The sequence below is a fragment of the Coloeus monedula genome (genome assembly GCF_965178545.1).
Source record: "Coloeus monedula genome assembly, chromosome: 25".
Taxonomy (NCBI): Eukaryota; Metazoa; Chordata; class Aves; order Passeriformes; family Corvidae; genus Coloeus; species Coloeus monedula.
Genome location: NC_138805.1, coordinates 5,148,647 through 5,164,731, shown reverse-complemented (window position 1 = coordinate 5,164,731; position 16,085 = coordinate 5,148,647). Strand labels below are relative to the sequence as shown.

General features: G+C 45.9%; 1 protein-coding gene across 1 annotated transcript; it reads right to left on the bottom strand.

The window, feature by feature from the left end:
- Nucleotides 1–1,630: 1,630 nt before the first annotated feature.
- LAYN (layilin) lies at nt 1,631–7,811 on the bottom strand (the record flags this gene model as incomplete). Its single annotated transcript, XM_082296955.1, has 8 exons — nt 1,631–1,976; nt 2,644–2,746; nt 3,053–3,136; nt 3,466–3,504; nt 3,812–3,969; nt 5,506–5,803; nt 7,136–7,159; nt 7,745–7,811. The coding sequence occupies 8 exons, from the start codon at nt 7,809–7,811 to the stop codon at nt 1,631–1,633; spliced, it is 1,119 nt and encodes a 372-aa protein (XP_082153081.1).
- Between the last annotated feature and the right edge of the window lie 8,274 nt (nt 7,812–16,085).

Genomic DNA, 16,085 nt, shown 5'->3' with positions numbered 1-16,085 from the left:
GGAAAGTTCAGGTCACTAAAACACGGCTTTAAAACGCTGCGAGAGGAACTGCATCCCCCAAAAACCCCATCCTTTGAAGGGCAGCTTTCAGCCGCCGGTGATGGCTTTTGCTCTGCTCCAAGAAGAGGGATTCAAACTCCTCCCAAAGCCCGGCACTGAGCCGCTTTTTCCAGGAACGTGGAGCGCACATGCCCTCGTGTGGTCACTGCTCCTGCACATCCTCCCGCAGCTGGGGTGCCCTAAAGGAGGTGTCGAACAGCGGGATTTATAAAATTTCCTCCTATTAATAACTCCCAGCACACTCCGATCGCTGCCTGAGTCCAACGGGCAGCTCAAGAGGCCGGACGACACACTTGGCTGCCAAAATCCGGCTTTACACACCTAAACTCCGACACCTGACAAGTTTTTCCCTCTCATTTCCCTATTTTTCTGCGCCTAAAAGACGCTTAATAGGTGTCAAAAAGAAAAAAAAAATAAGGAGTCCAAGAATACAAGACTGAAAGTGGACAGACTTTTGCTTGATTTGCACTAAATACTGCATTAGAAGCTCCAGATATTGTGAGTGCCCAGCCCTGACCACTCTCCTGTATCAGGGTTTTGCATTTCAGGAGAAATTGTTGCCAACTCGATGCCATTTTCAAAACAATTAGAAGATCTTTTTATTTTCTAAAGGGATTTCTTCTTTCGGGGCTTTATCTTGCAAAGCAAGTGAGAAGCAGCTGTGACAACTGAAATATTTCAGTGTTTGCAGCAGACAGCAACAGCTCAGAGATCTCAAAACTTCTCCTGCCTGTTCTGGCAGAACAGATTCATGGCGATGCCTGCAGTCAGTTCTGTTGTTGTTTCAGCCACATTTAAAACATCTTTTTGCCAAACCTTTGTTTCCTGGCAACTTATGAAAATCGATTTTTTTTCATTTTCCTCTTTCTTTATTTCATGCAATGGAGAAGAGCAAACCTTTAGGCAACTAAAGCACATTTTAGGTGCTTCATAGACTTGTTCTGCAGGGAAATGTTGCGCTCCTGGAGCCAGAAAATCATCTGCAGAACAAAAGGTGTGAAATATTTTGGTCCTGTTGCTTGGTCATTCCCCCTCCACTGCTTGGTGTCAGTCCCTCCCAGCAGGATGAGGGAGAGAATTGGATGAGTAAAAATGAGAAAACTCATGGGTTGAGATAAAGGAATTTAATAGGCACGGTAGAAGTTGCACACACAAGCAAGGCAAACCAAGGGGTTCACTCCCCACTTCCCACTGTTCAGCACCTCCAGGAAAGCAGGGCTCCATCACACATTACAGGCAACTTTTAGCACCTTTGAAGAAGAGGAGGTCTATAAATAAATAAGGATTTTGGATTGTCCTGCAGTTTCAAGGCATATCTTTGGTACAAAAAAAGAATCGAGGGTATTAACGAGCCATTCCTGGGGCTTGGTGCAAAGCAAAATCTGTACATTCTTTTCAGTTTGGATCTTTAAAAACCCCAATTCTTTCAGAAAATAGAAGAATATGGGGACAACACAAAACCGGGACAAACACCACCGATACCATTATTAAACAAGTGCATAGAGAGGGCAAGTAAACTCGTGCTGATATTCAAAATCCAAACCCCATGGGGTTTTTTGGGTCCATTTCCTCAATATCCATAAATCTCGTTGTCCACCCAGGTGGACTCCTGGCTCCTGCCCACACGGTCCCCGCAGAGCTCGTAGATGTCGTTGGTGACAAAGCCACTCTCGGTGCTGGCCAGGGTCACAAAGCCACTGCTGGAGGTGTTCAGGTCCTCGGGGTCCCTGCAGGGGCTCCCCAGCCCCTCCCGGGCACGGAAGGAGGAATTCTTGGTGGCAGGCCTGGCCCCAGCCAGGTCAGCATCAGATTGCTTATTGATCACTCTGTAAATGTCCAGCTTGGGGCTGTCCCTCCTGGGCTGTGGCAGCCAGGCACCGTCACCCTTTGGGGCCGCGTCCACGCGCTCCCGTCTCCTTGGGAGGGCAGGGAAAAGGGAGAAGCCATAAAATGCTTTGGCACAGAGGAAAACAAAGAACGACACCGGAACTCTGACAGTGATTTGGTGATGAGCCTTGGGTAAAGCTGGGCTCAGGAAATTCCTGATTCGTGCCATTCCAGGCTGCACTCCTGGAAAATCCCACGGCAGGACGTGCTGAGGGACACTCTGGGCTGCCAGCTCAGATGCTGGGGCAGCAAAACTCCTGACACTCCCAGAATCACAGCCAGCATCCCCCCCCAGAGCTGCCATGCACACAGGAGAAGCAAGGAGAGGACATTGGTAAACGTCATATGCTCCAAATTGTTTTCCTTTTATTTCTAGTGCTGCATTTTTCACTTTGGAAGGGGAACTTCTGATAATTCAAAGCTTTAATAAGCAAAGTAGAAGGGTTAACACAACAAAATCCTAATCTTGGTGACATTATTTCCTGCCTGCGATATCTGTGAACACAATAAAAAGGTATAATGTGATTTACTTAGAATTTTACTTCAAAATTTACTCAGCCTGGAGCATCCACACCACTTCTGCAGCATTTCTTTGGCTGCAAACACTCCTGTCCAGAGCATTTTACAGGATGGTGAAATCAGCTGTAAGCAGGACAAGGTGTCACTGTTCACTTGGAACACAAAAATGCCACTCACCTCTTCACAAAGAGCCAAAAGCACGAGATGCCTGTGATGGCCATCAGGAGAAGCAGCACAGGAACGCTGGAAATAAGGATGTAGGCAAGGTTCTGCACAGGTTCTGGGAGTAAAAATGAACCAGGGTCATAAGAAGAAATTGCAAGTTTTTCCTAGTTAACCACAGACTTACAAACAAAACATTCACAACTGATCCGCTCAGAAGGGATTTAATAAAAAGTGGCTTTTTCACACCCAAACCACTTTGCTTTGGATTTTGAACATTTTCACAGCCACAGCAACCTCTTTAGGTTTGTCCTGGGAAATACTTGAGGGAAGGTTTTTTTTCAGAGGCTGCGGTCTATATTCGGTCTTCCACATTTTGGGTCAAACACTTGAAATGAGGCCAGGTTTTGAGAGCACAACTTACCTTTGGCTCCCACGGCTGTTCCATTGGCACCTTTCCTCCGGTGTTCCTCTGGGAATTCTGGCTTCCAGGGCTCTGTTGCCATAGCTGGAAAGAAGCAGCTTCATTAATACTGCAGATGGTTTTTTTTAAATAATAAAAAGTGAGGCTGAGAGAGGATTGAAGAGGCTGCAAAGGTGTGTAAGGCACACTGGCATTTCTCTGCTTTCAGTTCCTGCCAGGTTCTGCACCAGCAAGATTTTCCATGCAGGATGGAGCATGGAATAGCACAGGGAAAGTGCAAACTGCAGGGAAGCTTCTTGCTCAGGATATTTTCTGGGTGTCCTTGACAATGAATGCCAGAGTATTTCCACTGCAAGTTAGCATTCATTAAAAAAAAACCCCAAAACAATCCCAAACAAATACGTCCAACTCACCTCTTCGGGAATTCTCTATTGGAGCTTTTGTTGGCTTCTCTGAAAGAGAAGAGAACAATTTCCTCATGAGTGGGGAGAACACAGTGTCCTGAAGAGAGTCTGACAACCTGAGCACTGTTCTTCAGTGCTCTCCCCCAATCTGAGACCTCAAACACTTCATAAAAATCCCCAGAGAATTTAAGTAAGCCACAAGCAGTTAAAGATAAGAGACACTGGGATTGTTTTCTCCATTTGTTGCATAAATTTAAAGATCTCCCTCTCCCACCAGTGAGGCTGAGGAAGGGTTTCCCTATCACTCATTCCTTCTCCTGGAGACTGGGTTTTAAATCCCACAGAGACTCATTACCCAGGGAATATTTGCAGATGAAGTTGTTTTTCATGTTGCATCTGTCGTCGTTCCACTGGAACATGTAGGGGCCCCCGACTCCTGGCGGGGCAGAGGGTTGGTGGTACAGCACCACACACACCTCGCCCCCGCACGACGGCTCGTCCACGTACCAGTTCCTGGGGAAACACAACAAACACAGCTTGGGGGCACCTTCCAGAAGCTTGGATGGCAATAAAACAGAATTAAAGGGGATTGCAGCACGCCCCACACATCCACTGGGGAAAACGGGAGTGATACAATGCAATGATTTATTCTTTTAATTCAGATTTTTCACAGAGAGTTCGGCAAGAAGGGTTTCAACAAATATCAAAGAGCAAAGGGCTGAGCTCCTCACTGAAACCCCTCTGCAAGGCTCAGGAGAAGCTCAGGAGAACTCGGACTTTTCTCCACACAATTTTGTGCAAAATCATCTATCACTATTTTTGGCCTCAGTGCCTGCAAAATTTAATGAAAAGAGGAAAAAGCTGAAGCCAAATCTGGTTTCCTCCGTCTAGAAATGCACCAACACGGACTTGCAGATAGGGTTTTTTTTTGTTGTTTTCTAAGAATAAGCTTCACCACCAGACACCTGTGCAGCTTTTCCAAGCAGTGCACAGGAAGGAGGCAGCACTGTAATATCACTGGTAGTGAAAAGATGTTTTATGCAATGCAGAAAACACCTCCAAATGTGTCCTGATTTTGCCAATTGTTCAATCCCCACTGATTCTGGAACAAGCAATGTTCTGCATGCCAGGAATTTGCTGCAAGCTGATCCATAGGACATAAATAATTCCAGATATCCCAAGGTATTCAGCATGGGAGAACACCCATTTCAAGCAGTGTTTTTCCAACCATTCCAATGCTTTATTCCTCCCTCACTTCCTTCCTCCCCTGGTGTTTTCCTTGGCTTTGTCATTCAGCATAAATAAGCTGTGTCTCACCAATGGAAGGCAGCAAAGCTGTGCCTGTTTCTTAGCAGCAGATTCGGGTTCCAGCTTCCCATTATCCACCCCCAATATCTGAACCACGGGAGGGACTCCAAGATGTCAAATGGCACTAAAACCACTTTTTATCTGTTCATTTCTGAGTGACTGAAATGTCTGGTGGGCTCCCAGAGCAAAAAGGTCACAATCCCAAGGTGTTTTTACACGTCTGATACAAGGATGCAAATGGATGTAAATGTTGTTGCTTTTATAAATTAATTATGACAAATCCTGTGGTTCCCTAAGACAAGGAGGCAGAAATCTAACAAGTGCTGTGAAAACTTTCATTTTCCATGTCTACAATAAATCCTGCAGCGTTTTGCTGTCTCACAGGAAAAAAATGTTACTCCCTCAGTAAGAAGAAGAACCCAGGACATCAGGGACAAACTTCAGGGCATCTGCAGCGCAGGAATCTTCAAGTCAAAGCACATCATTTGTAGCTGCCTAATCAGAGATTTTTAAGGCCAGACCCCTTGTTCTTTCCCCTCCTTTTAGCCACCAAAAGTTATCAATTTAGGCTAAAACAGATACCCTGGGCACCTCCAGAGGAGGGTGATTTGCCCCCCTGGATGGGATGAATGCAGAAGGAACACAAATGACAGCTGGGACAGCACTGCTTGGATTCCTTGGACAAAATCCTTGATTCCTAAAGGCACTGGCAGTGCCACAGTGCCACTCCCAGGTACCCACCGAAATTTGGATGAGCTGCCATCTGACCAGGAGTAGAAGTTGTGACACTCTGTACTGTTGTCCTCCTCCTCCTTTCTCCTCCTAAGCCCTATCCAGAAGTCTCCATCAGAAGCCAGGAGACTCCTGATAAATGATTCAATCAGTCTCTGCTCTGCTGGGGTCTCGATGCTGACGAGGTGTCCCCCATCAGCTCTGCAGGCCAGGTGAGCTTCTTCATAGCTGGTCCTGCGGGAGGCATCGTGGAAATAAACGATTTTGTAGCAGGGTTTCTGCGTCCCACGCCTGCAAACGGTCTGTCCTGCAGAGAGGGAGAGAAAACTGTTACAGGAGCTGTGCCAAACAGGACCAAAATTAACACTAAAGCACCGATTTGGATGAGTTTTGCGCTGTTTATATGGAAAACACAACACAGGTGAAAGACTCTTGTGTTATGGGACTGGCAAATGGCATCTCCCAACTTTTCTCACTGCATTTCAGTTTTGGTTGGTCCTTTCACGTCCTGCTCTTCTCAGCTCCCTCATGATTTTTCTGGGATTTGCAGATCTTGGGAGTTCCTCCCAAAGAAGAAACACTGTGCCAGAGCAAGCTGATATAAGCAACCTTTTAAAAAGCAAAGTTCCCCTGCAAGGGTTCAAAGAGGCTTTTAAAAGTGATTATTAGTTGTGAGGAATTAAATGGCAAAAATTAGAGATTTCCTTATATAAGCAGAGACAGCAAGAATTTATCATTTGGGACATGTGCAATAGTGTAATGGATATTGCAGTGTCATAGAATCCCGGAATATTTTGGGTTGGAAGAGACCTTAAAACCATCTCATTGCACCCTCTGCCATGGGGACACCTCCCACCATCCCAGGTTGTTCCAAACCCTGTCCAACCTGGCCTTGGACACTTCCAGAGATGGGGCAGCCACAGCTTCTCTGGCCAAGCAGGGCCTCACCACCCTCACAGGGAAGAATTCCTTATGAACATCCAACCTCGAACTCTCCCAGTTTCCAGTGTCCGTACTGAGGATCACAAGATGAGTTCCCACAGCCCAATTTCCAGCTCTGCTCTGTGCTCTGCAATGTTTCTGCCTGCCCAGGGAGTAAACAATGTCTGTTTTCAGGCTGCTACAAGCCAAGGGCTCTGTGTGCAGAAGCAGCAGAGCTCGTTTAGGTTCCGAGGGAAGATCAAAGTGAAAAGACACATCATCCAAAATGATGCACTCGTGTGTTTGTCAGCAGAGCAGTCCCAATATTTAGACTGTGGAAACAAACAGTTTTGTTTTGCTCAGTAAATATTTCTTTCCAGGCACAATCTGCTAACCTACGTGTTTTTACAGAAGGAAAACATTCAGCAACATTTGTAGTGTGCTTGGAACAAAAGGGATAATGCAGGGACAGGTCATTCTAAACCCTTCCAAGGGAGATTTATGTTGGTCACTGTAAGAGTGGGAGTTTAAACACCTTTCACACTGGAATTTTTGAGCAGTTAAATAGCCAGAATTGGAGTTTGCTAATATTTTACACAGAAATTACAATAGGAACAGGATTTTTTTCTATGATAGCACTGTTAAAAAATACATTTCTAGCATAGCCTGTGTTTCTCTTGGGAATTTGACACTCAGAGAAAAAGGGAATGCCCCTTACCTCTTCTGAGGGAAATGTCCGCTGCTGTTGGGAGAGGCAAAAGGAAAACACAGACAGCACAGTTTCATTAAAAATCTGCAACTCTCTAAGAAACAGTGTCAGAAAAACTGCACCGGGGCTCTTTTCTGATACACAAACACATTTTTTCCTCATTAAAAAAGAGGAAGAAAGTCTCTGCCTTATCAGCCAAACTTGCCATTACTTTCAGCTAAGAAAAAACTGATAGGAGTTGATTTCTGGCTGGACTTCACTGCTCGTTCGTGTCCCGAACTCAGTTTAGGACATGGAAAGTGCAGCTCTGAGCAAGGCTGAAAGGATTCCTTGTATTTCCCCCTTATCTCCTCAGCTCGGGATCTGCCCCAGCGTTCGCTGACTCCAGCGAGCTTCCCGGGGCTGGCGGAGGGGAAAATCAGCTGGAAAAGTTGGAGAAGACCCCCAGAAGCATCAAACCCAACCTTCCCCCGAGCACCACGGCGGGACAACGCGAATCCCTGCCCCAAGTCGCGACAGGTGCCCGCGCATCCCGACCCTCGCAGCAGGGATCTCTCTGGGATAGGGAAGATCCCCAGCGATCCCCAGCGCTCCGGGGCGATCCGGAGCCCCTCTTACCGCTGAGCAGCCGCGCCCCCGCCGCGCAGCCCAGCGCGGCCGCGCACAGCGCTGCTGCCGCCAGCATGGCTCCAGCGGGGACCGGGGGCAGCCGGCAGCTCCTCCTTCCTTCCTTCCCTGCCTCCTTCCCTCCTCCTCCTCCTCCTCGGGCTGCGGGCCAGCGGGCTCGGCTCAGCGCCGACACCGCGGAACCGGCAGCGCCCCGGGGCTGAGCCCTCTCCTCTGGCTGCGGTTCCCCGCGTCGCGCTCCAAACCCTTCATCCCTCTGCCTGGATGCCCCTGATCCCGTTTTATAGCCCCCATCCCACCGCCCGCCCACCGCAGCCAGAGCCAGGAGCCACCCACGGGCGGATCCATCCCCGCGCTGGGGATTTGGGATTTTTATAAAAGGTTCTTGCTTCGCTTTCCCACGTCCGGATTTGCTCTGGAGAAGCTCGGGATGAGCTTTGTTGTCTCCTGCCGGTCAAGTTGAACACTGATCTGTTCTATCCATCCCAATCCCAGTTTTCTAAATCTAGATGTTCTGAGTTGGAAGGGAGCCACAAGGATCACCAAATGCACGTTTAAGTGAAAAATCCTGAAAAATCCCGGGACTGACTCCACAATCTCGGCGCTTTGAGCGCATGATGCGCACGCTGCCCTGAGGGAGCAGCCTGCGAAGGGAAAATAGCCCTGGAGCTGCTTCCCACGGGGATAAACGCCGAGCGCGTTTCCTGGTGGCCGGGAAGCTGCTCCGCACCTGTTTCCTGCAGCTTGGGCTCTCCATCCCAGCCCAGGGTTTTATGGCTCAGGCTCCGAGAGGTTTTCCCAGGTCGCGCAAAAGGGCAGAGCAGCAAAGCGAATCTGCTCAGGCAGAGAATAACCGGGATCGACGCTTTAAAATAGGAGATTAATGATTTTATAGAAGAGTTAAAACCTTGAGCCGCCATTGGGAGTTAGGTTGAAGAAGCTGTTTCTGAAATTGATATTTTAAGGGGAGGAAAGTCCTTTAAAATGCCGTGAAAACAGCCCACTCCAGGTGGGCAGAAGTCAGGAATTCCAGAGGGAAGTGTTGGAAAGCTGCTGGCTCTGCAGCGTGTGTCGTGTCTGTGAAACAGGAACAGGCTCTGATATTTCCTGGCTCTGTCAGAAATACAGAAACTCTTCAACACCCACTCTTTTCCCTGACTTTCTGAATCCCAGCCAGGATTAAAGCAAAGTTAAAACCTCCATAACTTCTGAAAAATGGTGAAGCTTCCATTCCCTTCTCTTGACCACTCTTGAGAAATAAATGGAAAATAGACAGAAAATACAGGAGAAAAGTATAGAAAAATAGCAGCAGACTTTCAGCCTTTTAATTTCTAAATCTTGTAATAATATGTATTAGTACAGGATAAAACAGAGTAGTTCTTGTAGTAGTAATAATAATGATAATAATAATATCCAGGACATCTTTTCCCCCCAAATAGAATCTGAGTATTTAGACAAAGGGAAATAAAAACCAGGCCCAACTTTAATGCACAGAATTTGGGCCAAGCAGACAGACTTGGTTCAGCATTTTAATAAACTTTGAGAAGAGGAAGTGCTTAATAGGAACCAACTTAAAAGCTTAAATAAAGAGGAAGGAAAAAAGGAGGCTTTTATGTCCAAAATGAAGACGTCATTCCTGAAAGTCTCTTTTGAAATCTTGTTTTCCAGGTTATTTCTCGAATCACTGCACTTATCAGCTTTAATATTTCAGTGCTACTCTGTACAATTGAGGAATTAAATTGTATTAATTCAGATATGTTGTTCTTAACCTTCAACTCATTTATCTCTGCTTTGTATCTTGGGAATTACAGCAGAAGGAAAGAAAAGCCTTAATGGAACACAGACCTCTTACTCCTGGATTTTATTCTCCTGATAAACATCCGGCCAGGCCAAACCATTATAAATCAGTAAATCTACAGTTCACCACTGATAATAATAAAAATCCCCAAAAGGAATTCTTCCTTTCTTGCTCAAATCCAGTTTCTGAGAGCTTTTTAGGGAGCAGAGCAGCCGGTTAGATAACTTTGTTTTTGTGCTTCAGTGGATAAAAACTTGGAGACAGCAATGGAAAAAAACCCCCAAAACCCAAAAAACCCCCCAATGGCCAGGCTGTAAAGATTCCTTTGGCATATTGAACTGAGAAATTTAGACACATTGTCTTATTCCTCATGGTTTTGAGCTAGAAAATTGTCCTTAATAACCTCTTTTAGCTTGCTCAACTTCATTTACCTCCTGTACCTGGCCTGGACTTTCAGAGCCCCACAGGCTGCCGGATCCTCCTTGCTTAGGGAATTTGTTGGATAAACCCACATTCACTTCCCAGATTCATACAATTCCCAAGGTTTGCTCCTTTGAATTTGTTCATGTCTGAATCAAACCTGAAATCTGGATTTGAACACTAAGAGACACCTATGACTGATAATAACCTGAACATTATTCTTATTCCATCCAGTGCATTCATTTTAATTTTCTTGGACTTCTGGGATGTTTTTAGAGTGTCTTATATTTGTATAAAGCCATTTGCTCCTTGAAATGAATCTTTATGGCTGCTGGCTGCCCAAAGCTGCAAACCCTGGCTTTCATCTCTGCTTGGAAAACACCTCCAAAACCATCAAATCCAACCTTCCACTGAATTAAAAAAATTAAAAAATGAAAAGAATGTGAGCCTCAGCGCACTGTTGCTGGCTGCAGCCAGAATTCAGAGCAGACTAATGGATGGTAATGGATGAGATGCCTTTTGGGATTATTAATGGGGAAAGGGGGATTGCTGACTCGCAGGAAATGCTTGCAGAGCTCAGCACCTCCCTGCACCTCCTCAGATTGCTCTGTCTGGCCTGGCTCCCAAACCCAGGCTGCAGCTTCCCCCTAAAAATAGGGAACACTTCACTAAAATTAGAAAAAAATTGCAGAGTCAGGCTGAAAATGCAGTTGTAAGGTTGGCTGGTTTGCCTGAGTTCGCTTTATTTGTGTCAGCTCCGTTGATGGTGTGGCACATGAATGAACCAGTGACATAACTGGGGCTCCAGCAGAAGTTTCCATCTTCTTTCAGGCCATTTTCACTCCAGTCCAGCTTCTCCAAGGATGGGACAGAGCTGCCACCACAGGCCTCAATTTCATTTATTCAACAGGAATTACATGGAGGGAAATGGGAGAACAGAGACCTAAGGCTGAGACGAGCCCAGTTGGAGGGGGAGCTGAAGCCTGCAAATTGGAGAAGGAAAAACTCAAAAATCCATTTTATCCTCATGGTTTTTAGTGGAAATGAGTTGTAAATGAGGTGGATCACCAGGAAAATTGGCTTGACAGGAATCCAGCAGCTGTTTTATTTCACTGTCCTGTCCATTGGTGCTTCTGTCTCGTGTCCTCAGAACTCCCGTGGGCCTGATTCCCACTTCCACATTCCTGATCCCATTCTTCCAGACCTTTTTACCTGGCTGTGTGGCTAGTGATTGTTGCTTTGGGCAATCAGCTAACTACACTGCCTGGCAACCAGGCTGATGGCAGAGCCTTTCACCCTTACCTTTCCTTCAAAAAAGCCACGGCAAGTTCTGGCATTATTAATTATTTTCTCCAATTAAAATCCTTAGTTAAGCTAAGTGGTCAGAGGAAAAAAACCTTATACCTACAGTGAGTTTAATATTTAATCACTGCTCAGAACTCCCTTCACTTACCAGCTTGCTTTATAAAACATGAAAAACAAATGAAAATTTTTTCTATCTGGCAGATAAACTGAAGGATGCAACCTAAAAAAATTCCTAGTCCAGTCTGGGTGTATAAACAATTAAATATGCAGTAAATGTATCATTTAAATACCAGGATTCTTGGTGCAGGAAAGTTCCTGAGGATTTTAGCAGCAACTTCAAGACATCAAAGATTTCACTTCGTATTTACCAACACACTGCTGTGGGAAGGTAAAATTCTGGAAACAAAGCTGCAAATAAATCACATTATTGAGGATTTTGCAGTAGCAATAAGGAAGTTTGGAGTTTCCAGGCTGAGGCTGGAGCAGGGAATCCTGTGCCTTGTTTTGATGGTAGTGAAGTTAGTGATTGTGGGATGGGGGATACAATCAGCTAACTACACTGCCTGCAAACCAAGGACTTCTCCTGGAGTCATGGAATTCAAACCTGGAACGAAAGAATGCACTTCCAATAATTATATTCATATTCTCCATCTCCTCAAATGCTCTTAAAATAATAAGGAACTGGCAATAATGGAAAATATTGGTCATATCACCCTTATTCCACTAAATTCCAAATATTTATATTTACACTTATATTTGCACTTATATTTATATTTGTATTTGTATTTCTATCTATCTATATATTTAATATTTATATCTATATTTAATATTTATATCTATATTTAGTATTTACACCACATATTAAGAGTTCTCAAGAATAAAAACTGCAGCAAACACAACACAAAGATCTTTTCAAGAGTGCAAAGGCAAAGCAATCGAACACTGAAATAGAAATAATTATGCAGCCCCACAATGGGAAAGGGAGATGAGGAATGGAGTCCTTGCTGTATCCAGAGGTGGGAGTGCAAATCCAGCTGCAGAATTGGGGCAAGACAAAATATTCCACGGGAATATCCTCGTGCCTGGTTTGCAGCATCTCAGGTTCGTGCTCACCCCACCTGCCCCTGTTCCCTGCTTGGCTCTGTGTCCTGTGCCACGGATTTTGTGCCCTTTCCACGTGGAGTTTTCCAGCATGAAGTGCATGGACAGCAGCAGCAGGGATGGTGGAATTGCACCATTTCCCCGAATTTCAGAAAGCTTCCCCCACCCCCCCAAAATTCAGGAACACAGATCGTGCTGTCAGTCAGGTGTCAGAATGCTCCAATCTTTTACACTCATTTGAGGCAGCTAAAGAAATTAACAGATCTGTTCCGAGAGTGTGTCAGGAGTTATCAGCAATTATGTCTCGTGTCTGATAGATGTGCATGCAATTAATAATGTGATAAAGCTGCTTTATATAGATTTATCAAGCTAAAACAGGAATGAGACACAATCTGTGAGCTTGCAAGGAGAAGTTTGTCTGCAGAAGAAACAATTTTGCCAACTTCCCTCCATAAATGCCTTAAAGAATTCAGGACTTACCCTCGAGGACTTACCTTGGAATAATCCTGATAAGGACAGCGTTGAGACTAAAACCATTTCATGGGAAGGGAAAAATGGATCGGATTCTTCGCTCTTCCCTTTCCCAGGCACAGCTCCCTGTCCGTGGAGCCTTTCCCGGGCAGAATTCCTCTGGGGATGCTCCCATCTTTTCCCCTGGGGCTCCTGGGCTGGAGTGTCCCAGCGGGGCCGTGGGTCAGCCCCATGCCTGGGAGCTTTGTGTACTCCCTGTCACCATGGCCACCTGGCCAGGGGACTTTGGGACGTGCAGGTGGCCCTGGCCATGGGAGCTTTGTTGCAGGAGAGGTTTCCATGGGCAAAGTCAACATGGAAAACACACCCAGAGTTTCCATCCTGAGCCCACGGACGAGCGGCTGCAGGGGAGGGTGATCCCGGCTGGGGTGGCACCGGTGGCAGTCCCAGCTCACATCCCTGGAGCCTGGGGCTCCAGCCTGGTTTAATTCCCACCAGGAATTCCCAAAAGGCAGAGAAGCAGCTCAGAGGGATGAGTGTCCTGTGCTGCTGGCACAGCGGGAGGCACAGGCTGCTCATCTTCGCCTTCTGCCCCTCTCCCCCTGGTTTTCGGGGTCTGCCCAGCCATTTCTCTCTGCTTGGCCTTGTTCAGCTCTGCAAATCATGGCATGCAAACAGAGGGAGAACACCCAGAGAATTTAAAGAGGTATGGCAACAGCTCTTGGACTCCATAAAATAAGCCCAGGTAGCTTTGCAGTCTTTCCTTTGTTATTTAATTTTAGGACATCCTGGATCAACACCACTGGAGTTTTTAGGGTTATTTTATGAAATAAATCATGAAATCTTAAATTAAATTCTAGCAATATGTAGTCCTCAAATCCTTAGAATTTTTGTGGTGTTGATCAGAATCACCTTCTGGTTCGCTCCAGTCCAAAATAATTCTTTTTACAGAAACTGCCTGGTTTAAGTAAAGGTGTGAGTTTGTAACCTCCGGGTATGAGGTTTCTTCTGCCCTCGGACTTAATGGTCCCTGGAATTGGTGCTGTGTTCACACCTGCAGCTTCTGAGTGTGACCAAGACAGCGACCAAACGAATGCAAGCTGCTTTTCCCTCAGGAGATTGTCACTGAGGATGCTTTTCCATATGGAAATCACTCAGGCTTTCCAATTTTTGTATCGGTATCTCCAAACTTCAGCTGCTTACCTGGAGGAATTGCCTGTCACCCATCACCCACAAAAATCAAATGGCTTGCAGAGGGAAGGTTGCCACTGGCAAGCTGCACTTGGTTTCTTTATTTCCATGTACTCAATCCTTTAAAGCAGGAAAACTGCAAAAAGTCCTGCAGGGGTGGCTCCTGCCAGAGCGTGTTTAGGGGAGCTGTGTTTGCTCTTGGTTTGGGCTGCAGTTACTACAGAAACTGTGCCTGAGTCTGTCCCTTCGTGGCTCAAGCCTGGGCTTGCCTGGTGACCCAGGGGACACCTCATTTAATCTGACTAAGAATGCTTGTGCCGAGCTGGGGGCCTGATCTGAGTCCCACTGAGGCTCTGGACACGTTTCCCCTGGTTTCAGTGAGCTCTGGATCAGTCCCATGGATGTCCAGGCACTGATTTTGAGTGGTTTGGCTTTTTTCTGTTCCTAGTAAGGATTAAAACAGCATCATTTAACAAAAGGCACAAATATCTCCTCATTTTTCCCCTGCTCCTCTCAGTCAGAACACTTGGCTGTCCATCCTGGGTTTTGCTAAATCTGCTGGGATGAAACAGTTTCTGTTTGGATGCAGCTGGGAATGAGTGGGAGCACAATTTGTTGGCTGTTGTTTAATGGAGCTCTCTCTCCTTGGCACAGGCAGTGCCAGTTTTGGTTCAGACATTTTCTTCCTCAGTAGTTATTGCCCAAATAGGGCACCCAGGGCTGTGTTTTCTTCCAGGCAGTGACAACTGACAGCACTGGGGAGGATTGGAGCCCAATTAATCTCCCTAATCAAACCAGCCAATTTTTCTTGTCAATAATGGGGTGCCAGAACCACTCTCTGCTCTTCTGCTCTCTGTGACATTAACAGGAAATACTGCTTGAACTCCTGCATGACACTAAAAATACCAAGTTAAAAAGTTCTCAGAACTTCTGTTCTGAGACAATTTTAATGATCAGAGCCAAGTGGGTGAACTGCCGAGAACTTTGCTTAAATTTTCCCGTGTTTGTTGTTGTAAATGTGTAAAATTTGACCTGACTTTTGCCTCCTGTCATCCAAGAAATATCACCTCATTGCAGGACTGGTTTCTCAGGTGAGGGGTTTGTTTGCTGCTCACCTGCAGTTTCTGTGTTAGCCATTGGAACAAGGAACCCAACAGAGGAGGTGGAGGAGGGATCCAGATTTCCCTCTGCGTGTCCTTTGTGGATTCCAGTCCTTCACTCCTTTGCCACAGAATTTCCTCACTCACAGGGCCTGCCTGGACTTGCTGCATTAAGCAGGAGATGCCTCAAAATCCCATCCTGTGTCTCTGATCCCAACCACCTCGGCATTTGGGAAAGGACAGTCCCGGGAGAATTCCTGAGGCTGAAACGTGGCAGGGTCAGAAATTGGGATCAAAATATTCACCCCAGAGCAAGGGGTGGACTCCCCACGATGCCCTCTGCTGTTCTGCAGTGGGAATTCTGCCTTAGCTTGGACAGTTCAAGAATAAAAGGGAATCAAAGTTTAGAGGGAGGGGTCATGTCTTTTGTTAGGTTATTATCTGATATTGAGGAAAAACGACATGAAATCAAAGAAATCAGACTTAATATCAAGACTTTGGCCAGAAAGACAACATCATCCCTAGAGGAATCCCAATCTTGGGGTCTGGGGTTGTCTAGGAAACCCTGAGTGGACGGAACTTATTGAGAAGAACTTAAAAACTTATAATTATGTGCATTGCCCATCCTTTTTAGGTGGCAAATCTTGCTCTTGGATATTTCCTTGGACACCAGTTTTGTCAGATCAGTTAAAACCCTACAGATTTGTGGTGGTTGCCTCCAGTTTTTTGGTAACACCCACTTTTCCTGCAGTTCAGCCACGCTGCAGTAAAATCAGTGTGATTAAAACTTTAAAGTCACTTGCAAACTTTTACTTTGGGGTTTTTTTGACATGTCACCATGCAACAGATTTTTAAAAGCAAAGAAAAACTGATGCGGCTGCAGTGTTTGCAAGGGAATCTACTCAGCTCAGAAAATGACATTTTTAAAGCAAGTTTAATCTCCAGA